This window comes from Gymnoscopelus braueri (genome assembly GCF_963280865.1).
Source record: "Gymnoscopelus braueri genome assembly, chromosome: 20".
In the NCBI taxonomy this organism is placed as follows: Eukaryota; Metazoa; Chordata; class Actinopteri; order Myctophiformes; family Myctophidae; genus Gymnoscopelus; species Gymnoscopelus braueri.
Window position 1 is genome coordinate 42,681,309 of NC_137622.1, and position 24,843 is coordinate 42,706,151.

The window sequence follows — 24,843 nt, forward strand, 5'->3', positions numbered from 1 at the left end:
ATTATATAGTGTTAGTTAGTCTAGCAGTGCAGCACATATTTCAGCTACAATGATGCAAACTCTAAACATGACTTTTATAATAATTAAGATACATATTGTAAAACTCACCAGTGGGTTGCCTGTTGTTTTTGCACAAAAATTCTCCACTATCCTGGCTGTTCTAACACACGTGTTTCTTAGTGAGAACATTGTGGTCAAATAATATTAATAATAATAATACAATAAAAAGAAGCTGAGGAACAGCCAGTCAGTCTGTCTGTCTGTCTGTCTGTCTGTCTGTCTGTCTGTCTCTCTGACAAGCAGTCAAATGAACTTGGGAAAGAAAAAACTAAACAAATCCAAACCGTTACGTCAGTCAACGTAGCCCTGAAACACCTGTCATATATTATATGACAGTCATGGATGAACTTCAACATAATGTTTACACTTTCTCCCCTTTTGGCCCGTACATCTACATAAACGTTCATATTTCAAATATAGAGTGCTTACCTCATGTTCACAGATGTTTTAATTATGTACGTTGTAACTTGTATCAGAAGTACCCTTATCTTCAGTATTGTTCAATAAAAAGTATTTTAATCCGATCGGTGGCCATTTACTCCGCAGTTCCTCCACATGATTTCAACTACGTGACCCTATCGGTTTGGAGGCGTACTGCACTCTGATAACTTATAACTCTATGAGAAAATGGCCAACAATCTGATTTAAATGCTTTTTATTTAACAATATGGAAGATACGGGCACTTCTGAGGGCCCTTACATAGTTTTATTATCAGTGGCCATGGGGTGAGCACTTTATATTTTAAATGTGAACGTTTATGTAGATGTACGGCCAAATATAGAGAAAGTGCAAACACCAGGTTGAAGTTCATCCATGACGGTCGTGACGGACGACCGTCGTGTGATCCATGGCTACAGTCAACAAATGTGGGTTTTACAGTTTATGGAAAATATTCATTATATTTAATTTCACATTGTATTATTGTTACATCAACGATGGAAATCATTCCTGATTTTATTAAAAAGGAATTAATACAATAAAATAAACTTTCTTCCTTCAAAAACGCGTGGGGGAAAAAAAACAACAACCTCACGTTAGCCTTACGTCATTACGTCGTCAATACGTCATATCCGACCAGGAAACAAGATGGCGACCCCCTGCAGCGCGTGTGTTTGTTGACATTCTGAATGTGAACCTAAAGTCTCCATTCAGACAGATTTAACACTGTGTTCATTTAAGATGTTCTATTTATTATAAACATTATGTTGACTTTAATACGAGCTCCGCTTCGGGAGCAGCTCTCCTCACTGAGTCGCTGTGTGTCTGCCTGGTCTCTGACCCACACACACAGAGCCTGGTCTCTGACCCACACACACAGAGCCTGGTCTCTGACCCACACACACAGCAGACAGCCTCCCCGGCCTCCTGCCTCTGTCCCCGGGCACACTGTCCTCCATGAGGCCGGGCTGGGAGGCTGGAGGACCGGGGGCTCCAGGTGCTACACCGTCCGGAGAGCTGTGGACAAGAACAGGAGGTACTGGGTGGGCAGTGAACACAAACATGATATCTATCTACAAGCTCCCTGGCTTCTGTACCGCTTCTCACTTTTCTTGTGGATTTCACCTTGTGTTGTTTACATCAGTGGTTCTCCAACCTGTGGGTCGGGACCCCCAGGGGGGTCCCCACATTATTTTTTTTGGGGGGGGGTCCCCAAATGACAGTGAAGTGACAATTTAAGGACTTTTTAATACAAAAAAAAACGTCAAAAGTAATCAATAAACTAGTATAAAACATTGGCCAAATTGTCAAATAATATAAGAAAGAGACAAAAATTGTGAGAATAGCCGATCTACAAGCTCACAACGCCTCGCAACGTGAGGCGTTGTGAGCTTGTAGATCTGCTATTTTCACAATATAAATTATTTTGGGGGGTCGTGGCCTGAAACGGTTGAGAACCACTGGTTTACATCATGGGTTCTACCGTAAGTCAGGGCTGCCAACATTGGACTGTCAGAATCCAGGAGATTTTTTGGGGGGTGTGGCCACTAGCCAGCCCCCCAAAAAGCACCCAAACACAACCCACACACCAATATATAACAATGCATTGTCAACATTGCAAAATAATCATTATACACTTTCACTGGAAAGGGTTTTACAACAAAGCTTACAGTGTTTGTTATGAACTGTTCCACAGAAGTAACTCTGACTGCATTACAATGATCAACAGTAACACAATATTTGGACTGTAAGAATCAAGGAGTTATTTTTTGGCCGAAAACTAAACGTTTTAACAGAGTGGATGTTATTTCATGTGTTTTGGTGAGTTTGATACTTTTATCAGGCTTGCTTTACTAGCATTGGAAAATGATGTGTACAATTTCATCCATCAAACCGCAAGAAGTAGGCTTACAGAAATTTATTTGATGATTGAAGCAATAAGACCCATCTTTAATAATAACCATTCATTACTTAGTTAATGTCTCTGTATGATGATGGCATACAAGCGGGGGGTCCGGGAGAAATGACGATCCAGGATATTGTCAGGAGACATGGTTGAAATCCAGGAGACTCCTGCAGGATACAGGAGTGTTGGCAGCCCTGCCGTAAATTCGCCGGCAGTCAGTGCCGTTTCTTTGTGTACATAATCTTCTGTCACACTGTCTAGCTAACCTTGTTTTTCCCCCACCCAGTTCTATTATATTCTTCTGACATCTTTTGTTTTTCCTTAGTAGTAGTAGTAGACGGTAGTACTGTAGTCGCGTTAATCCATGCTTGTTTGTTGTGTTTTGAATGGAGGGAGGCAGCAAAGCCTCCCTCCATGTCACGTTGAGACGCATTCATCGTAATGGAGACACACGTTTGAAATAATAGTGATACTGAGTTGAAGTCATGTCTTGCAGCCCTAACAGCTACACCTCCATGGTGGATCCACAGAGAGAGGAGCAGTTTGTGTTCCTGGACTATGTGGAGGAGGAGGAACATCTGCCTCGACCCAACCCCACCCCCATGGCCCCTCAACCAGGACAGGTGGGACAGAAGTCAAGTCACCTTTTATTTATAAAGCACATTTAAAAACAACAGATGTTAACCTAAAGTGCTTTCCAATCAAGGATGACCAGCAGCAACATGATAGCTATATAGAAGCAACATTAGAAACAAGTAACTCACAGTCAAATAGATACAACCAAAAAGTAAAAATAGTTCAAAACACATTAAACTTCATGTAGTGGAAGAACAGAGTGGACACAAGCCATGGGGCATCCTCACACAGAACTAAAAGCGAGGGAGACGAGGTGGTCTATAGACTTGATTTAATAATAACGTCTATAATAGTGGGTCATGACTTAATGTGGGACGGGAGACTATACCAGACAGAGTTTAGGGCGTGGCTACAGAGGAAGCCCAGCTGTCACCCTCTGGTTTGTGGTCGTGTTTAAGTTAAGGGACTGAGAGGAGCTGATGGAGGAGATGATGACCTGCGTGACCCCTGGGGGACAATATGGAGTTAGCAGTGACGTACTGAGGAGCTAATCCATTAAAAAAACTAAGAGTAGAATTTTAAAATCAATTCTATATTACAGTGGTATCCTTTGCAGATTGACTAGAACAGGACTTTTCTTTGTCCCAGACGTTAGCAGAGAAGCATCGCAGGACTCTGCAGCAGCAGCTCAAGTCTCTCAGATCAGAGACGGAGGAGCAGGTGAAACCCGACCCGTCCGCCATCCAGTTCACCGACACAGACTTCCCTCTGGACCAAGACCTGCTGAAGACCGCCAAGAAGAGGTACATACTAGAACTGCAGACTCACTCGCAATCTTCTGCCGTAATCTGAAGACTCACCTCTTCAGACTCCATCTCAGCCTGTAGCACTAGACCTTGACGACCTTGCAGGATTATGCAAAGGCTAAAATGTAACTTAGATAGCATGTTATGTAGACAGATGACAGGTCATTGTTGACCTGGCATCCTATAGTGTGTATAGTTTCAATGTACAGGCTGATGATAGGTTATTGGTTTATGTATGTATTAGTTATTATTAGATTATTGGTTTACTTATGTACTACTTTATTATTAGATTACTATTACTGTAAACTGTACAGCGAGGAAGCTGTAGGACGCTATCATGGACAACCACTGAAAATCCCCTTCACTTGGAGCTTGTGGGAAGGTTTTAGCAGCCGGGTTAATGATAGATTCATCTTCAACCTATCCACAAGTTTCCTAGGGCGTTGTGGGTGTCACTTCCTGTCGATTTGATCAGGTATCTAGTCTCGCGTAGCCCAGACAACTATTCCATAATCTCCGAATGCTATATAGAGTCTGGAACTACAACTCCCGAAATCCGATTGAGGAAACTGGCACTTCCGTTCACGAAAATATATTTTAACACATCAGGTGCCAGCATTTTTTCATAACAACTTACCGTGGGTGCCAGCATTCTCCCCATTGATTGCGCTTTGCTGTTTAAAGCTCTAGACTCCACGACCAGCAAATCCACGTAAAAAAAAGCATCCATTCATGTAGCGCGAGGACCCTGGCTACAGCCTGGAACCATAACATTTCACTCGCAAGTTACAACCGGGACGGATCGCGCATCGCGCATGAGCGGTTTTCCACACAGGAAACAGATTCGGAGATATAGGCGTTTTAAAGAAGGAAATAGACAGGAAGCGGATGGAAGCCATGTTTTTGTTTCCGGTGATCCATTTGGCCTATCCTTCTTAGGATCACAATGGGTACTCCCAGAGCTGCTCTAGCCCCGCCCGTGTGGAGAAAAACGAAAAAAACAAAAAGACTGAAAACACGGTTCAGACCGTGAACGGCACCAGAGCGCTACTATGTGAAAACACGGTCCAGACCGTGATCGGCACCCGATGTGTTAAAAGATCTTTACATTTTACTTTTTAACACATCGGGTGCCAAACACGGTCTGAACCGTGTTTGCGCAGAGTAGCGGTCCGGTGCCGAACACGGTCCAGACCGTGAAATATGTCTTTTTGTTTTTTTCGTTTTTCTCCACACGGGCGGGGCTAGAGCAGCTCTGGGAGTACCCATTGTGATCTTGAGAAGGATAGGCCAGATAGATCACCGGAAAAACAAAAACATGGCTGCCGTCCACTTCCTGTCTATTTCCTTCTTTAAAACACCTATATCTCCGAATCTGTTTCCGGTGGGGAAAACCGGTCATGCGCGATGCGCGATCCCCCCCCATTGTAACTCGCGAGTGAAATGTTATCGTTCCAGGCTGTAGCCAGGGTCATCGCGCAACATGAATGGATGTTTTTTTTTACATGGATTTGCTCCTCGTGGAGTCTAGAGCTTTAAACAGCAAAGCGCAGTCAATGGGGAGAATGCTGGCACCCAACGTAAGTTGTTATGAAAAAATGCTGGCACCCAATGTGTTAATTTCCATTTCTGCTAAGCAGCAAGCTAAATATACTTAAATGATTTGTATTTATATAGGATAAATTTGCGCGACTGTAAAGAAGAAACGGAAGTGGGGAGGAGGCTCCACATCCGGTTTATATTCTAGTCATGATCAGAGCTTCCGAGTCCCAGACTGTATGACCGGAAACATTAGAAAATTGTGGGAGGCAACAGTCTGGCCACGCGAGACTAAGTATCTAGGGATCAAATCGACAGGAAGTGATGCCCACAACACCCTGGGAAACTTGTGGATAGAGAGTATACACATGCCTCACTTTTCCACCGGGACACCCCCCCCCCCCCCCCCTCATCTAGACTGAGTGGCAGCATGGAGCGTTGGAGTTTGTAAGCGCTCGTTGGAAATCACTCAACGGTCCTGCTTACCACATGTTTCTAAATGTCACATGATGCAGGAGGCAGCAGGACTTTGAGTTATTGAAAACAAGCGCTTCCAAACTCTGACACTTAGAAAATAATCACCTGCATGGAATGTATTGACAGAAAGTAGCTCATAACATGTTTACTGTGGAACAAAAACAAAAACTTTGCAGATAGAAAGAGGATAATTCAAGCTTTCCGTACAGCCGCCATGTTGGCGAGTTTAACGTTGTTTAATACAATCAGATAGGGCCAGATAGGGCCACATTGCATGTACTGTCAGGCCATTCTATGTCAGACCAAAGTAGCAAAAATTGCCGATCTACAAGCTCAAAACGTGTCACAGTGTCTGAAAAGTAACATTTAACATTTAACCAAATGCATTTAGTTATTCTTATGTTAAAGGTAGGGTAAGTAATTTTATTTGGTTAGACCCCTGTGACTGCACAAACACTATAGCAATGATTACTATCAAAATATAGTGTTTTAACCAAAAAATATCACTTACCCTCCCTTGAACTTTATGAACTTAAATACAAATACATTGGATATAATGTTTTAATTTTTTTAGCACTAGTCATTAAGCTAATAATATAGACAGAAGTAATTAAAGCGGGTCATGTTTGCATGTTTGGAATCATAACAGCTGAAATCAATAATATATCAGTATTCTGATATTAACCTGTGGGCCGCATTAAGTGCAAGTTGGGGGCCGCATGTGGCCCCCGGGCCGCCAGTTGCTCATGTACGATGTATGGGCCGTCAAGGCCAGAAAGTAGTTTTTTGCCACTCAGTAAGCTTCCAAAAAATGTGTTTGTTGACCACAAAGCAACACATAGGCCCATACTAGGACAGTTTTTTCCTGTACCCAGTTCTTTGTGATGGCTCTTTTTACTTGCTGCCAATCTTATCTTATCTTAACCCATTTAGACCTGGAAAGAATCTGTGTCATTTTTAGATTTCTTTGGCTATTCAAAAATAGCAGATATACAAGCTCATGAGCTTGTATATCTGCTATTTTTGAAAAATCATGAAAATGTGTGCAAATCTTTGAATCTATATATATATTTTTTTTTTAAAGCAAACATTTGTAACTTAAATCTTTGCTTCTGGGAAATTTTACAAATGTTTTCTAAATCCTAACAGTATTCTGAAAAACATATGTTTCTATGTCAGTGGTTCTCAAACTCTTCCAGGTCAAGGACCAACCAAAATGTATTTTTGGGTGTAAATGTATTTTGCCGCGGACCCCCATCTCAACAATATGTTGTTCCAGGGACCCCACCGAGGCACAGATCGGGAGTTAAAAATGTTCGTCTTAACTCATTGAGTGCTATTCACGTGTTTTACCGCTATGGTGCAACGTGCCAATCACGTGTTTCACGTGTTTTAGAAAAAATAGTAAAAAACTAAACAACTTTTTTTTTGGGGGGATTTTTTTTTTCAGAACCCAAGATATCATTATCTGAAAGTTTCCACGATAAAAATAGATAAATAGCAGATCTACAAGCTCATAGCGCGGCACTCGGTGCCGCGCTATGAGCTTGTAGATCTGCTATTTTTGAATAGCCCAAAGAAATCGAAAAAATGACACATCAGATGCAGTTCCTTCTTAAATGTTAAAATGACAGAGATGTGTTCCGGGTGTTAATGGGTTATAATAAGGAAGAAGAACGTGAAAGCCAGAGGAGAGCAGAAGGTGTTCGGCACGCCGGACCTGGACGAGCCGGCCAGCTCTACGTGCTGCTCGGGCTGCGGCGCCGTGCTGCACTGCAGCGACCAGCACACGGCCGGGTACATGCCCTCAGAGAAGTTCAAGCCCCTGGCGCAGGAGGAGGGCGGCCTGAGGAACGCCGTGTGCCAACGCTGCTACCTCCTCACCCACCACCAGAAGGCGCTGGAGGTCAAGATGTCTAAAGAGGACTACAGGTTAGAGCTGTTTTTTTTCGATGCCCGTATCGGACAGTGGTGTAAAATAACTTAAGTACATTTACTCAAGTACTGCACTTTTTTTAGTATAATTTTGAAGTATTTTTTCTTTACTGGAGTATTTCCAGTTTTCAGTACTTTTACTTCTACTCCACTACATCTCAGAGGCAAATATTGTACTTTTACTCCACTACAATTATTTGAAAACTTTAGTAACTTTTTAGACACTAACCACTTCAGCCCTATACAGGCTATTTGAAAATAGCCGATCTACAAGCTCACAATCGCGACGCATTGTGAGCTTGAAGATCGGCCATTTTCAAATGATTGTTTTATACATCTAGACCCCCCCCCCCCCCCTCAAGAACCAATGTCACAGATTTGTTTAACCCATTCAATCCAGGAAACACATACTGTGTCATTTTAGATTTTTAGCTATAGCCCTACAACCATTATTTTATACTTTGGCTATTAAAAAATAGCAGATATACAAGCTCATAGTTGTAAAATGTGTGCAAATCTTTGAATATACCTATACTTTTTTAAACTACATTTTTAACTCAAATCTTTTCTTCTGGGGTTAGGGTACAGAGACACCTGGAACAAAACTCTTTCTTGTCAGTACACAAAGATTTTCACAGATTTAATTTCTTTTTGAAAATGGCAGATCTACAAGCTCACCGCGCTATGAGCTTGTATATCTGCTATTTTTGAACAGCCAAAGTATAAAAATAATGGGTTAAATTACACACTGGTATGGGTTCGTTACACGGTAGTTATGGGTATCGTCAGAATCGGTATCGCAGGAAGGCAAAAATGTTAGAGGTGGTGCCATGGTTTTGCACTTTTTCTGTTTTTCATGTGTCTATGAGGTTGATAGAACTTCATTAAGCCCCCTGGTGGTGTTTTTATGGTGTTTTATGTCTTCTCTGACTATTTTGAGTTTCTACCTGGAGGCTGAAACCTTGAGGGTCAAACGTGCCAATAGAGAAACAGCCCTTTAGTGACATAGTAAAAACATACCCTCCTCCTCATTATCATAACACAACAGGTGTGGGCATGAGGAGGAGGAGGGACTAGGACAGGTGGGTGGTGCTAAGGTGGTGGAGGAGGTGCTAAGGTGAGAACCAGGTATACTTAATGAACTGGAGGCGTGTCCACATAAAAACATAATTTTAACACTTTCTGTACACTTTTTTGAAAAGAATCTTCTTCCTAGTATAACCATAATACCTGATGATTATGATTTAGGGGGGGGGGGAATCACTGAAAATCACAGCACCCCGTCTTTAATCGGTACGTCTCTCTAACTACAGGAACGTGGTCAGTGGGATCAAGTCCCACAAAGCTCTGGTCCTGTTGATCGTGGACCTCCTGGACCTCCCGGACTCCATCGTGCCGGACCTGCTGGCTCTGGTGGGCGGGAACAAACACGTGGTGGTCCTGGGGAACAAGGTGGACCTGCTGCCCGGCGACGCCCCCAACTATCTGCAGAGGATCCGGCGCCAGCTGACCCAGTACTGCAGCCAGGCCGGGCTGGGAGACAACGTGAAAGGTATACATTCAACATGATGATATTCAGCACATTAAAGGTTTCATGACGTTCAGTTTTACCACACATTAAAAGTCTTTGTCATGGTCCTTCAAACGTGTATAAAAAGTTTAAACAAAAAATTCCACTCCAGTGATCCATGGCAGGTGTTTTTCTCTCACATTTCTAAAGCCTTTTCAACTGCAATGAAAAAATAAATCTTTGCCTGCGGGTGTCGCTGTTGAGGGATTTTGCCTGTCAATCATCGCCTCTGCTCCGCCCCCCCCCCCCCCCAAAGGAAAGGATAGGGGAGGGGAGGGGCTAGGAGGAGAGTGGGCGGGATTAATCGGCTGTGACCTCACTGCCGAAGGGCCAAGCTCAGATTACTTTTCAGCCTAATTATTCAGAAAACCCCAGACCACAGACAATCCACTGAATGTTCAAAGTTCAGATTTTTTGGGTGTAATTGAGGTCATAAAACCCCCCAAAAAACATAAAAAACTAGAAAATGTGCTCCTCGGAGCACAAGTCTCCGCCGGCAGACCCGTGCTATTTTAATCAAATGAAATCACTTACCCTATCTTTAACCATAGTTCTCTAGGAATGTTCTAATTCTTACTTAAAATAGAACATGTTACTATATCATAGCAATTATATTATCATAACAATAACTAATGAGATACAGTAGGGTAAAAGATATATCTTTTAGTTAAACAAAAAGTTCTTTGTTAAAAGGTGAATGTTAAAGTAATTTATGTACCCCTGAGATGAGGAACAATGTCAGAGACATTGATGTTGGTTGTCAACATGACTCTGGCCCCAACTGCTACAGACACGACCTCCCGTAAGCCTCCTGTATGCGATGGGTTGCTTGATAGTGTAACATTAACTAGTCCTGTCTTACAATCTTTTTGTGAATCAATTGCGGTGATGTTGGATATTTCTGTTGGCAAAATGGCAACTTTATTAGCTTTTCGCCATTGTGTGAATCTGTGGCTGCATTTGTTCTGAAGACATGCAATGCGTCACTTGGGTATGAGGGATCTGTTTTAGAGACGATTCTGGTGTGTAGCAGTGCAATGTCTTCTGCACAGCATGTGTTTGTACGAACTCTCATAAGCAGTTCTGCAAAGGGTTGGTCATCTTTCTGGCGCATTGTTTCTGTTAGTTCAAATAGTTGGAAGTTTTCTTTCCACAATGAACCATGTAGTCTGACATAGGCATCAGAAGGGGTATCGAATACTTGTTTTGCCATGACTGGTGGTAGTTGGTACAGGTCACCGACTGCGAGGATACTGACATTGCCAAAACGGGACTCTGAGCTGTGTATGCCTGTGATGTCTTGAAGGCGTTTGTGAATGTGATGTAGAAGATCTGCACCCACCATGGAAACTTCGTCAATGATTAGCAGTTTTAGCTTCCCCAGCCGTGAGCGCAATGTATTTAATGCGTCCTGTTGTTAAAGTTGCATTGTGTGATCTCAGCCTCTCCTGTCTAAGCTATTTATATATTTATATTACATATTGTGATGTCACGTGAAACTGACCAATGTTAGGTGTTCTCAGAGGGACACACACACGCACGGACGGGTGATTTGTACTGGAAGGTACTGTTCCAATCAAGACTGATTGATCCTGTCTTACCTCACTTCAAAAATCATAAATGGCTTTTTGAAGTGACACACCTATTTATAGGATTTTATTTCGTCATGCGTCCCTCTAGCCAATCAAAAGCATTGGTGTCAACATATTGTCACGTGTCACGTGGAGCTTGACCAATGTTAGCTTGGCTAGGGGCCAAGCTAACACACGGCGGGACGAAGCGAAAACATACTCTCCGCCTCCGGCGGAGACAATAAAAAAAAGTGAAAATGAATGTCATAGAACCTTTAAGACCTGAAGGCGATTCTACAAATATCTTTACTAATGTCTTCTAAATCCCAACAGTTTTCTGAAAAACGTATGTTTCTATATCAGTGGTTCTCAAACTTTTTCATGTCAAGGACCCCCAAAATGATATCTATTTGACCACGGACCCCCATCTCAAAACATTTTGTTCCAGGGACCCCCAGAAGCAAAGATTTGAGTTACAAATGTTTGCTTTAAAAGAATATGTATTCAAAGATTTGCACACATTTTCACGATTTTTTAAAAATAGCCAAAGTGTAAAATAATGCTTTTTTTTTAAGCTCAAATCAAAAAGTGACACAGATGCGTTCCAGGTCTTAATGGCTTAACACATTACCCGCCAAGATATTAAACATCCTTTTTTGGGAGGTGTAGCCGCCCCTATAAGTGGGGTTGGGACACCTCATTAGCTGTATTGTGATTGGCTCATTAGTACACCCCTAGCTGTACTGTGATTGGCTGACTCTATTGGCTGACTCTATTCAGCACTGTGATTGGCTAGCGAGACACATGATGACATTAATAACCTATAAATAGGATTATGCACTTCCAAAAATCTTTTATTTTTTCGAAGTGAGCTTCCATTACTATGATGACCACTGTGATGACCACACCGCCCACTTCACACTGGGTGTGATTTTTTTATCCCCTTGCCAGCATAATTACCTTAAATCTGTGGACTATGGCCCGTTGAAAACGGGTGGTTTTCATCACAAAAAAAAGAAACTGAGTTTTGTCTCTCACAGTGTTTTTCTAAAAATCCCATAGTTGGGGTAGACGGATGTCTGTATTTTTTTTGGATTGACGTCTACTGAGTGACGAGGGATCATTCCAAAGCTGTGTTAGGGCGCCCCTTGTGGAATACACTACTGTGCAGGCCATGTGTTAAACACTACTCCAGGGGGGGTCTTCAACAGGCGGTCCGAGACCCCTAGGGCGGGTCCTCGGAGTTACTACAGGGGAGCCAACAAATCTTTGTGTGAGAGGAACTTTTTTAATTTTTTTAACATTAAAGGAGTAGTTCACCCAAAACATTACTTATTTTCTATCAATTGCACACCCCATGAAGACTTGAATCCATGGATTTATTTGTGTTTTTGTCGCATTCCTAAGCTAATAATTTGATTCCTGTCTCCTACCTGCTAATGTATCCGGTAGGAGACACAAAGTAGATTCTTTGTGTCTCCTACCGGAAATACACCCGGGCATCAAATTATTGGCTCAGGAATGCGACAAAAAACAAAATAAATCCATGTATTCAAGGCTTCATGGGGTGTGCAATTGATAGAAAATAAATCATTTTTTGGGTGAACTCCTCCTTTAACCACCTTAGCATCCTTCCCTATTCCCTACTTCCCTAAATCTACAAGCTTGCGATTGTGAACTTGTAGATCGGCTATTTTCGGCACAGAGGTTTGGGGTAGAGCAGGGTTAGTATGAGGTGTTAAGGTCCTTACACACCGGGGCGATTTTTTTCATGCGAATAATACGTTTTTTTTAAAAACCTTATAAAGTCAATGCAAGCTTCCACACCAGTTTCGCGGAGCGAAAAAAGCGTCTTTTAATTATTCGGAACGAGTCCGAATTTTGCGTATATTCGCATATTCGCCGGTGTGTAACCGCCTTTAGTATGAGGGATTTTTTTTGGCGTTTGTAGATCCGGTCTGGTCGAGTGGATATGGAATTATTTACTTTCATGCATGCTGGAATTGATGAAATACAGCCCGGAATTGACATGGATTCATTCATCCAATCCAAAACAACATCATTCTGAAATAATTCTGGCAATTCTGGCACTCAATGAGTTAACTCATTGAGTGCCAGAATTGCCAGAATTATTTCAGAATGATGTTGTCCCAGTGCCAGAGTTTTTTGCCAAGTAAAAAAAAAGTGCTTAGGAAGCGAGATACAGCCTTTTTCAGTTCTAAGTTAAACAAGGAGTGGATGGAGCTGCAAATCTTCAGATGATGATACTCATGAAGTTCTGAACATGTTTTTCAAAAAAAATTAAAAAGAAAAAAAGAAAATTACTATTTTTTCAAAAACACGTGAAACACGTGATTGGCACGTTGCGCCATAGCGGTAAAAACACGTGAAACACGTTAATGGCACTCAATGAGTTAAGGTCGTGACAGATGATAAGTGGTCCACGCGCATGTTACCGCTCGGATCAGCGGGGATCGCGCCGCGATCATTGTTGTTCTGTCCTCCTGCGCTGTGCGGGAAAAAAAAAAAACCCCACCACAATCCAGCTCTTGCCGCCTGCGCGCGTGTGAACAAACGAGCACGCGCGCGAAAGTTTCGCGGGACCGTGCCCCGCTCGCCTCACCGCCCCTCAACCTCTCCGCGCGTCCCAAATAATCGCCCGCCTCTCATTGAAAATGAATTACATAGGCGCGTTGGCCGCTTGCCGTCTGAAAGGACCCTTAAAGGCATATTTCACTTTCAAAAAAACTTTTGGTGATTTTATCATCTACTCAAGCTTTTGTGAGCCCCCCAGACAGTTTTTAAGTTGCTTGATTCATTATTTAGATATTTGATATTCATTTTATCAGACACGCCCCCTTCCTATACAAACCCATTGTAACTTCAAACTCCATTTTAACCATGTTAGATTCATCAAAAACACCTGTCCTTGGTTCTGGTGACTCACCCTGCCCTCCTAATGCGTGAGGGGGCCGTGTTTTTCCGAGAATTGTTATCATTTATTTTATTTAATTTTTTTATTGTATTTAATTTTTTTCATTTTCCAAAAAAATATATAAAAAATAAATGAAAAAAGTAATTGAAAAAACACGGCCCCCTCGCGTATTAGGAGGGCAGGGTGAGTCACCAGAACCAAGGACAGGTGTTTTTGATGAATCTAACATGTTAAAAATGGAGTTTGAAGTTACAATGGGTTTGTATAGGAAGGGGGCGTGTCTGATAAAATGAATATCTAATATCTAAATATTGAATCAAACAACTTAAAAACTGTCTGTGGTGTTCACAAAAGCCTGAGTAGACGATAAAATCACCAAAAGTTTTTTTGAAAGTGAAATATCCCTTTAAGGTCTCTCTCCAGTGTGCACACGCTGATGTCTCCTTAGATTACCCGACTCATTGAAACTCTTGTGACACCGTTTACAATGGTAAGGTTTCTCCCCAGTGTGGAGACGCTGGTGTTTGCTCAGATTACCTGACTGACTGAAGCTCTTGTCACACTGTTGACAGTGGAAAGGCTTTTCTCCAGTATGGACACGCAAGTGTTTCTTCAGATAAGCGACGTCACTGAAACTCATGTGACACCGTTTACAGTAGAAAGGTCTTTCTCCAGTGTGGAGACGCTGGTGTTTGCTCAGGTTACCTGACTCACTGAAACTCATGTGACACTGTTTACAGTAGAAAGGTTTTTCTACAGTATGGACACGCTGGTGTCTCTCCAGACAACCGATGCCACTGAAAGTCTTGCCACACTGTTCACAGTGGAAAGGTTTTTCTCCAGTGTGGACACGCTGATGTCTCCTTAGACTACCCGACTCATTGAAACTATTGTTACACTGTTTACAACGGTACGGTTTCTCTCCAGTATGGATACGCAGGTGTTTATTCAGATTACTGATGTCATTGAACCTCTTGTCGCACACTTTACAGACGAAAGGTTTTTCTCCTGTATGGATACGCTGGTGTTGTTTCAATTCACCTGACTGACTGAAACCCTTGCTACACCGTTCACAGCGGTAAGGTCTTTCTTCTGCATGGATACCCTGGTGTCTCTTCAAGCCACCTGACCGACTGAAACTCTTGTCACACAGTTCACAGTGGAAAGACTTCTCTCCGTCGTGGACACGCTGGTGTTGGTTCAGGTGACCCGGCTCATTGAAACTCTTGCCACACTCTTTGCAGCGATACGGTCTCTCCCCCGTGTGGAGACGCTGGTGTGACTTCAGCTGATCTAAACGTCGGAAGCTCTTGTCACACGGTTTACAGATGTGGATTTTCTTTCCCGCGTAGGTCGGTCGATGTGTCTTTACTTCCCCTGCGTGACTCAAAGTCCCGGTGAGCCCTCGATGAGATCTTTGTTGTTCGTTTGTGTCTTCTTGTCCCTGGCTGGTCACAGAGCTAGGCGGGACTTGTCCGTTCATCGTTTGACAGTAGAGGTCACAGTGGCTGCTCTTCATGTCTTGACTGTGGAACACCTGAGACACGAAGGCTTATGATGACCACTAAAGAACAGAAGACAGGAGCTGAAAGAGTTGGCCTTATAATTCTCAATCCTCTCTGCCACCATCTCTGTTCTGTTCTCTCTATTGCCGCTCACTCTTTGACCTCTATGTTCTTCTATATCTCTTTAGATCTGTCGCTCCTGGTCACAGGTAAAAAAGTAGATCCCTAAAAGCATCGTTACTCTTTATATAGGCTGAGCATAGGTCTGGTCTAATGTCATACACAAGACAAACCGTTGCCATTCATGCACGCATAGCAACCACAGTTTGTGCAGGTGCCACTGCATCCATGGTTGCCAGATCTGCTTATAATTTCCCCGCAAGATTTTATTTGAAAATAGACGATCTACAAGCTCACAACGCGTCGCATCGCGACGCGTTGTGAGCTTGTAGATCTGCTATTTTCAAATAGCTGATGTATATGTTAAAGTGCTCATGTGGCCCATAGTCACTTCTTTTGGGCTGTTTTTCCTAGACCTGGTTGCTTGTTTCTCTCACAGAATCTGGCAACACTGACTGCATCTCACCTGAAGGGCCGAAGAGAAAGATTCGTAATATGTGGTTCTCAAAGAGGGTTTCGGGGACCCCCAAGGGTCATCGAGGGGGTTCCAGTGGGTCCCAGCAAAATGAGGAACAGTTTACACACTTAAAACCTTATTTTATACTTATGGCGGGCACCGGGTCATATTGACATGCCTATATATGGGCATATATGGGGCTTGTTTATGGTTATGTCTGAGTCAGAGTGACGTGGCCGTGTTCCTCCATAATATAGGATGAGGACCAATGTGTCTCTGCCAGGCCGTGTGGAACGCTGTAATCTATGGCGTCTCTATGATGTATGACGTTTCATCTGACCACCATTTATTTCCATCCATTACATAATTCAAGTTAAAGTAATACAATGCAGGTCCACAAATAACGATTTTTAGCAGCCTCTGCTGGTCATTACCGTCACTGCAGGTCGTTCGTTTATTCCTGCGTTACCCAGAATTCCATTTGCTGTGTTTTCTTTTGCTGTTGTTTTTCGATCTTCAAATCCTACAATCTCTTAAAAACAGCGTGAGATTCCTTTTTGTTATTAGCGCGGTAGTTCCTGGCCAAACAGGAAACCGGTGCGGTAGTTCCTGGCCAAACAGGAAACCGGTGTGGTAGTTCCTGGCCAAAGTCATTTTCGCAGGAATGACTACCCTAGCCACCGTTTCAATCAGCCTGATCGCCAGAGAATTAGTATACATTGCACGGATCCAGTGCACGTCATTCCGTGCATAGTCGCCTAGAAACCCCGAAATTCCGTGCATATGTACGGCGAGTCCCACGGTGGGCGTAACCAGTCGCAACCCGGAAAAACCCGGAAGCAGAGCAGTCCCCACAACAAAATTTACGATTCTGTGCGATTCTTCAGTGAGAATAAAGTGGATGGCATGTGATCAGAAGTCTCTTGTTTCACAAAATGATATTGAAAAAACAGCCTCATTGTATATATACATACAATAAGTTTCAATTTGTCTGTGTATTTGGCATGGTTCAGATCAGATGATCCATTTACTGAATCCCAGTCTGCACAAACTCACAAAGGCTACTTTGTTGACTTTTATACAAACGTTGAGTTAAGATTTGTGAGTGGAGTCTCTCTGCAACCGAAGGTCACATTGTTTGTTGTTGCTTTCTCGGAAATGTACACTTGCAGCCTGCTGTGACGAACTCACCTGGAAAGGGTAAACGCCATCGTTGCGGCTCATACTGTCCTCCATCCAAGCTTTGTGGTTGAAACCGGAGTTGTTTCTGGGGTATTTCTGAGAGGGGACCTGAGGAACAGTTTCACACATGAGTTTCTGCATATTAACTAGCTGTATTGAGTCAATGCTAATACTATGGCCTACTGGGATTATTTGTCCAGTCTAAATGAGAAATGACAATCTCGTTTACCTGGTTGTTCGGGAAGGACTTCTTCAGTGGGGAAATGGAATTCAGTGCGGCCACGCCTCCATTGAGCCCCCTGCGGAACTCCCGAACACCTTGTGTGCCTCCCCAGCCACCGTAGCCCCCGCCAGGGCTCCAGGAAGTGGATGTCGGGGTGGAGGGGCTCTGGTAACTTCCCCAGGGCGACGGGGGCTTGCTCTGGGCAGGAGCCAGGTGGGGCAGCTGGGTGAAGGCTCCAGAGCGATGGGGGTGTTGGGGGAACGAAGGCTGGGGAGGGTGAGGGCTGGCGGGGGAGCGTCGGTGTTGCGGCGGGATCCCTTGGTTGTGTGGGTGGTAGTGTTGCGGGTGAGGAGGAGGAGGGTGGTGCTGGGAGACCGGTCCTATCTGTGGGGAGAAACTGCCTGCCCCTGCCCCAAAACCAGGCCCGGCGTGGTGGGAGAAGTTCTGGAACAGCAGAGGGGGCCCGTTGGTGTTGGAGCCGGCGGGGCCGAAGAAGCCTCCGACGTCCTCCCCCACCACTGGGGACGGGTTAGACGGCACCGCTGGGGACCAGTTGTTGAAGCTGGTCAAGGAGGAGGAGGAAGAAGTGGACTGAGCACAGCTGGTACCCATGCCCAGGCTGTCCTGGTAGTCAAAGCCGCCCAACACTGGAGATTCCATCCTCAGCTTCTCCTTCCCACTACTGCTCTCCAGGGAGCCCTTCTCCAGGGAGCCGTCGTCGGGCAGTGACCCCTCGAGCTCCCCGAGGCCTCCGGCGGCCTCCTGCTGACCCTGGGAGAGGGCCTGAGGCTGGGCCTGGGCCGGGGACTTCTCCTGCATGTCCTGGAGGTCCAAGGCCTTGGACTTGTCTGAATCCAGGATCTCATCTTGCATGTTAGTGTGTTGGGCTACGGCGGGGAACAGCCACGCACTGCCGCCATTGGTGGAGCAGGTGTTGTTTATGAAGGATGGGGGGCTGGGGGGGTTGGGGGGCTGGGGTTGGAGGTGAGGAGGGATCCGTACGGGGAAAGCAGACTTGTTGCCACTGCTGTTCTTCACCAGGACTCCAAACCCGTAGTCCCCCATTTATGAAACCCAGTAAATCCTCACGTGACTTGTCTTTTACTGTCTTCTTTTATTCTGAAAAGTAGGTAAAGAGGACAGCAAGGAGGGGTAGGGGAGGGAGGGAGGGTAGGAGAAAATATAAAAAGGGCTGTTACAGCATAATATGATTTGGCCTAAAAAAAAACAAAGCTTTACCAATTTGCAATGACTTTGCAAAGGCTGCACCCATACAGCCTGGTTGGGTCTTGTGATGGAATCAATTAGATTAAATCATTGATTCGCTTTTAGCCGTATACGTGGGAGGCCTAGTAACGTTAAGATACGTTTTTTACACAACGGTAAAGGGGGAAAAAAACACCACCCAACCCAACCTTAGCCAGCAAGGCAGCAGCTAGCTAACAACCTGGGCTAGTCAGTAAAGCCGACGTCTCTCCAAAGGTCGTTCTGCTGCGACTAGCACTAAAGCTAACAGCTGCTCCGCCAACCTTCTCCTTTCCATGTGTCCTATTAAATCACACGACACACATTGCAATGGTCATTTTTAAAGCCCCCCCCCGCGTGCACGTACGTGTGCGCGGACACCTACCGTGTGGAAATCTAGGCTTTTTTTCCTGCAATGACCTCCTCGTACTGCTGCCGACCATTTAAATAGTAGGAAAATGCTGATGACGTCTGTTCAGAATCTAGGGTAGTTCCCTCACTAGAGAGAGGACTAGGCCGGTGGATCGGATCACCACCACCAACCAGACTGCAGCAGATCAGATAGATCTACCACCACTACACCACCCCGGAATGGATCTGCAAACCATCTGCTATGGGGGGGGGGGGGGGAGCGATCAAACGTTAATGTTACTCAAAAATTATAACGGGGATGACGCGAACATTATTATTAACGATCGGCGTACGACGACAGAGGGGGGGGGGGGGGTGACTGACTGACGGAGGAATTCTTTACTACAAACCCCGGTGTGGATGAGATCTATAAGTTGATCTAATATATGACGTATCTATGGTAGATCCGGGTGGATCTGGAGTTGTGAAATGGTGCATGGGGCTCTTTAAACGACCTCGTCAGTTCGGTGTCCTGTGCTGTATGTTCAATGTCACACAGCACTGACGATCCTTGTCATCATCATTGATAACTCACATAACTCAAACGGCGCTGAGTAGGCACAAGGGAATGTCGCAACGTTCGGGACGGCAACTCGCTCGCTTTAGCTCGCTCGGTGGCCCCTTACGTGGCGACAATTCCTTTGAGACTGCGCGCCTCCGAAATGGTTTTGTCACAAAGGGAGAGATGTACATATGCACGGAATTTCTGGGTTTCTAGGCGACTATGCACGGAATGACGTGCACTGGATCCGTGCAATGTATACTAGTTCTCTGGCGATCGGGTCGGTTTCAATAGAAAAGGCTTTCGGGGGTGAAATTCATGGAGTGGGTGTTGTGAAACATTTGCCACTCACAAAAGATATACAATTTAACTTTAGTTTAGTTGAAAAAGTTACCTAGTATTACTTTAAAGTCTTCAAAAATATGAAACATGAAGAAAAAAACACTTCTGAGTGCCTTCCAGATCCTTAACTCATCCAGTGCCATTGACATGTTTCTTCCCCAAAGGCCCTCTCGGTGCCAATGAATTGTTTGACGTGTTTTTTTGTTTTATAGTGGTTTTATAAAAGATGGCGCTGTTCTCTGTCACCCCTAGAGATCACTTTCACTTTCTACTCAGAAGGATCGGGAAACAACGTCATCCCAAGATTTCCGCCTCCGTCCGCCTCCGCTTTTACATGGGAACGGCTCTAGCTTGAGTTGCCTTTTTTTTTTGCCCCTGGTTTTGGCGAGACATGTTATTTTCAACGTGCTGGCTGCTGGAAGAGAAGGGAACGTCGTGGTTGTAATGTTTGTTCTGTGGGCGAGGCACACGGACACAGGGTGTGTTTACCAACGGCCCGGATGAGCCATAATAACGGATCAAAATATTCTGTGGCCGTGCATTTTTATTATAATCAGTCATGAGACTTCCTTTGTGCTTTATCCCATTAACTCATTCAGTGCCCGGCTTATTTATGGCAGTTTGGCTCTGAGTGCCACAGCCAAAATTCATTGTAAAAAAAAAAGTGCTTAGGAGCCGAGATACAGCCTTTTTCAGTAAGAAGTTAAACAAAGAGTGAATGGAGCAGAACATTTTCAAATCATGATATCTTGGGTTCTGAACATTTTTTTCCATTTTTTTTGACGTCTTAGACGTCCAGTGGCACTCAGGGCTTATGTTAAAACGGACGTCTTAGACGTCCAGTGGCACTGAATGAGTTAAGACCTGGAACGCATCTGTGTCACTTTAGATTTCCTGGCTATTTTTGAAAAATCTTGAAAACCTTTTTTTTTTTTTTTTAACTGTTAGGATTTAGAAATGTTTTAAGAATAGCCTCAGGTCTTAATGGGTTATTCCATGTGCCCCGCCCCCGCCTTCCCTTTTTTTAAAAAAAAGACGTCCACCTGATCAGCGCCAAGACGGGCTACGGCGTGGAGAACCTGATCTCCAGCCTGCAGAGGTCCTGGAAGTACCAGGGAGACGTGTTCCTGGTGGGCACGGCCAACGCAGGGAAGTCCACCCTGTTCAACACCCTGCTGGACTCTGACTACTGTAAAACTAAAGGCTCTGAGGTCATCCACAAGGCCACCATCTCACCCTGGCCTGGTGAGAGAGAGAGAGAGACACACACACACACACACACACACACACACACACACACACACACACACACACACACACACACACACACACACACACACACACACACACACACACAGAGACACACACACACACACACACACACACACACACACACACACACACACACACAGAGACAGACACACACACACACACACACACACACACACACACACACACACACAGCACACGCACACACTGACACACACAGAGACACACACACACGCACACGCACACACGCACACACCCTGGCCTGGTGAGAGAGAGAGACACACACACACACACACACACACACACGCACACACTGACACACACAGAGACACACACACACACACGCACGCGCACACACCCTGGCCTGGTGAGAGAGAGAGGCGCACGCACACACACACACACACACACACACACACACACACACACACACACACACACACACACACACACACACACACACACACACACACACACGCTGACTGCAACTAGAGATGGCCGATAATATCGTCCCCTCCATATATTGGCCGATATTAACATGAAAACTTTAGATTCGAGAATATCGGTATAGAGCACCGAAGTCTGACGTAATTTACACATCCTACCTGGTTCGCGGTTTTCCACCCCCGTTCTGAATTCCCATAGACGTGTTTAATATCGCGTCAAATAAGAACTGTGTTCCAAAAATAAACAAATGACCCCGGAGGTTTGACTCTTATGGATATGAAGCATGAAGGATATGAACTGACGGTGAGAAAACGCTAATGTTACTTCCGCCGAATTAGTAACATTTTCGCCAGAAACAGACTGTATCAAATATAAGTGACTGACTATCATAAACGATACAGAACCTCCTCCCTGACAATATCGCAGAGACAGTTTGTTTATTTTTGGACCACAATTCTTATATGAGACGATTCTAAGATGACCCAATGTTATTCTCCATAGAGAAATGACTTTACGACCCAGGGGATGAACGAGTGACTTCAGGACTTCTGTACTCTATTGATTTGTATTGATTATTTCAACTGCTGCAGGCTTCAGCATTTCAGAATGTTAATATTTGGAGAGCCTTGTAGGAGATACTGTACGTGATGTTGTTACCTGACATTTAGTTTTGGTGAAAAAAAGCCTGCATATGTTGTTTCGGTTGATATTGGAATCGGAGTTGGACAATATCGGAAAAAATTATGCAATTGTTATTTTTTACTTCTTTTGTTTTATTGTATCCTAATGTCCTTTTATAGTGCGTTTCCTTTGCTTGATATTTTGTGTAAAGCACATTGAATTGCCTTGTTGTAGTAATACATTGCCTTGCCTTGCCTAAAACATCAAGCAAAGGAAACGCATTCTATTCACCTGTTTCCTAGGCTGTGTGTTTTCCACTTCCTGTCGATTTCATTGGATATCATTGGTCATCTGACCAGTTTCATCGGACTTCATTGGATCAAATCGACAGGAAGTGGAAAACACACAGCCTAGGAAACAGGTGAATACAAGGTTTCTGCCGGAGAGCAACGGTTCCACCCAGCAGTCTAGTGTGAACTTGTCTCTCCCAGAGCTGCTGTTGGTTCTGATCCTCTTATTGTGAGCTGCAGCAATGGACCATTGTTTACCTCTGAATAACAGCTCCTCTCTGTGTTGACCCAGGAACCACCCTGAACCTGCTGAAGTTCCCCATCATAAACCCCACTCCATACAGGATGTTCAGGAGACAGGAGAGGCTGCAGACTGCCTCCTCACAGACAGAGGGCGACCTCTCCCATGAAGAGCTGAAGAGGCTGCAGCACTTCAGCAAACAGGGATACTTAGTGGGTGAGAGAGAGAGAGAGAGAGAGAGAGAGAGAATGCGTCTCCATCTTTATGTTCTCATCAGAAAAGTCAAATAATGCCCTAACTAATGTCCTCTCTGTCCAAAACTGTTACTTCAAATTTAAAAAGTAGCAGATTTACAAGCTCAAAACGCGTCGCGGCACATTTCGAGCTTGCAGATCTGCTACTTTTTATGCGTTTGTGTGACGCCCTACTATGATCAAGTAGGGCGTTACATTTTACGAAAAAACACAAAAAAAAATCGAATATGGAGATAAGAGGTTTCTGCCCGACAGCGACGATATATCGGTGGCGCTCTACCGATAATGATAACAGTGAGAGAGGGAGACAGTGTGCTCAGTAGGGGTGTAACGGTACATAAAACGTTTGGTTCGGTACGTATCCCGGTTTTGAAGCCATGGTTTGTTTCTTTTTTTTTTATTATGGTACGGTGAAAAATAATATATATACCGGTACTGTATACTATGTATACCGGTACCGCTGCAAACCCAAGTTCCTCAATAAATATGATAATAGAAACATGAACAACATTTTTAAAGAGCTGAACCTTTCCATTGCACAATCCTTTCAAAGTGGGTGAAAAAAAGGACTGTAGAAGCCTTTTCAGTTTTCACTGTTCACTATTAAGGACGTTGATGTAAGAACACTTGGTGTTGGGACTGGGTATGGTGCACCAGCTTCATGTGTCGCTATGGAAACTCTGTATTTTAGTTCATTCGGTTCGGTTCGGTACGGGCCATTTGGTTCGGTATTGTTACCAGGGCTCCAGACTTTTTCCACCACCGTCCCAAAATAACCGTCCTAAAATAACCGTCCCAAAATAACCGTCCTAAAATAACCGTCCCAAAATAACCGTCCCAAAATAACCGTCCTAAAATAACCGTCCTAAAATAACCGTCCTAAAATAACCGTCCCAAAATAACCGTCCTAAAGTGAAACGATCCCAGTTTTTTTTATTTTTTCTGTCCTCTTAGGGCATGTTTGCAACTAAAGTTCTGCCTGAGGAGGATAATCAGTACTGCCTGTGGTAACTTTGATTAATCATTATATAAACATGCTATATGTCTCGTGCAGCGGTCTGGTCTCGTGCCATGAGTTTGTGCACCGTTTGAGCAGTGGCTCAAAAAAATCTTACCCCAGTCTGCGTCCCAGCAGACATACATTTTCGTCCCAAATACATATTTTTACCTCCCCAGGACATCGGAATTCCCTTAGTCTCAAACCCTGATTGTTACACCCCTGCTATTAAAAACACGTGTAAAGCACATGCCAGTATTGTGTTGTTGAGTGTGTGTGTGTGTGTGTGTGTGTGTGTGTGTGTGTGTGTGTGTGTGTGTGTGTGTGTGTGTGTGTGTGTGTGTGTGTGTGTGTGTGTGTGTGTGTGTGTGTGTGTGTGTGTGTGTGTGTGTGTGTGTGTGTAGGTCGTGTAGGCAGGACGTTTCGGGTGCAGGCTGACCGGAGTAGACAGCTCATAGAGTTTGATCCAGACAGTCTGGCCTACAGTGAGGAGGACAGTGGAGAGGACAGCAGACCAGGTCAGTCACCTATAACACCCTGTTCAATACTTTATGAATTATAACAACATAACACGCCTGGTTGGTCACATGCAGCGCTATATGTGTGTGTGTGTGTGTGTGTGTGTGTGTGTACTCTGTACTGTACTATAGCCCTCATTAAGCGCTGTCTGCTGAAACATTTGTGTCATTGTCAGGTTCCAGTGGTTTATTGTAGTTTGTATTGTCAGGTTCCAGTGCTCCAGTGGTGGAGTTCACTCACAACGAGCTGAAAGACGCTCACTGGCTGTACGACACACCTGGAATCATGAAGGAACAGGATGTGAGTTCATCTTTCATCTCTATAATCCATCAGATTCAATGAATATGAAGAGATGATGTCGGTGTGTGTGTGTGTGTGTGTGTGTGTGTGTGTGTGTGTGTGTGTGT

General features: G+C 44.2%; 3 protein-coding genes across 4 annotated transcripts in view; 1 reads left to right on the forward strand and 2 right to left on the reverse strand.

Annotated features, from left to right (window-relative positions):
* nipsnap3a (nipsnap homolog 3A (C. elegans)) overlaps positions 1-219 on the reverse strand; it is a gene marked incomplete at its 3' end in the record, with an annotated part of 4,634 nt that extends 4,415 nt beyond the window's left edge. Inside the window, exon 1 of the mRNA XM_080415665.1 lies at positions 109-219. Coding sequence (XP_080271791.1) covers positions 109-189 — 81 coding nt within the window. The 5' untranslated portion in view covers positions 190-219. The remainder of the gene's footprint in view (positions 1-108) is intronic.
* A 963-nt stretch (positions 220-1,182) lies between these two features.
* The window catches only part of noa1 (nitric oxide associated 1), a 30,627-nt gene continuing 6,966 nt past the window's right edge, over positions 1,183-24,843 (forward strand). The window contains exons 1-9 of one of the 2 annotated variants that reach the window (XM_080416810.1): positions 1,183-1,535; positions 2,902-3,028; positions 3,630-3,784; positions 7,472-7,735; positions 9,052-9,290; positions 20,837-21,046; positions 22,718-22,882; positions 24,322-24,435; positions 24,645-24,736. In XM_080416810.1, the coding sequence (XP_080272936.1) occupies positions 1,264-1,535; positions 2,902-3,028; positions 3,630-3,784; positions 7,472-7,735; positions 9,052-9,290; positions 20,837-21,046; positions 22,718-22,882; positions 24,322-24,435; positions 24,645-24,736 (1,638 nt within the window). In that variant the 5' untranslated portion in view covers positions 1,183-1,263. The remainder of the gene's footprint in view (positions 1,536-2,901; positions 3,029-3,629; positions 3,785-7,471; positions 7,736-9,051; positions 9,291-20,836; positions 21,047-22,717; positions 22,883-24,321; positions 24,436-24,644; positions 24,737-24,843) is intronic. The other variant, XM_080416811.1, reaches the window with a different exon arrangement.
* On the reverse strand, positions 13,286-18,943 carry LOC308076377 (cytoplasmic polyadenylation element-binding protein 4-like; the record flags this gene model as incomplete). Its single annotated transcript, XM_080416610.1, has 5 exons — positions 18,932-18,943; positions 17,308-18,420; positions 17,088-17,186; positions 14,729-15,351; positions 13,286-13,388 (listed from the first exon to the last, which is right to left on the reverse strand). The coding sequence occupies exons 2-5, from the start codon at positions 18,364-18,366 to the stop codon at positions 13,286-13,288; spliced, it is 1,884 nt and encodes a 627-aa protein (XP_080272736.1). The 5' UTR covers positions 18,367-18,420; positions 18,932-18,943.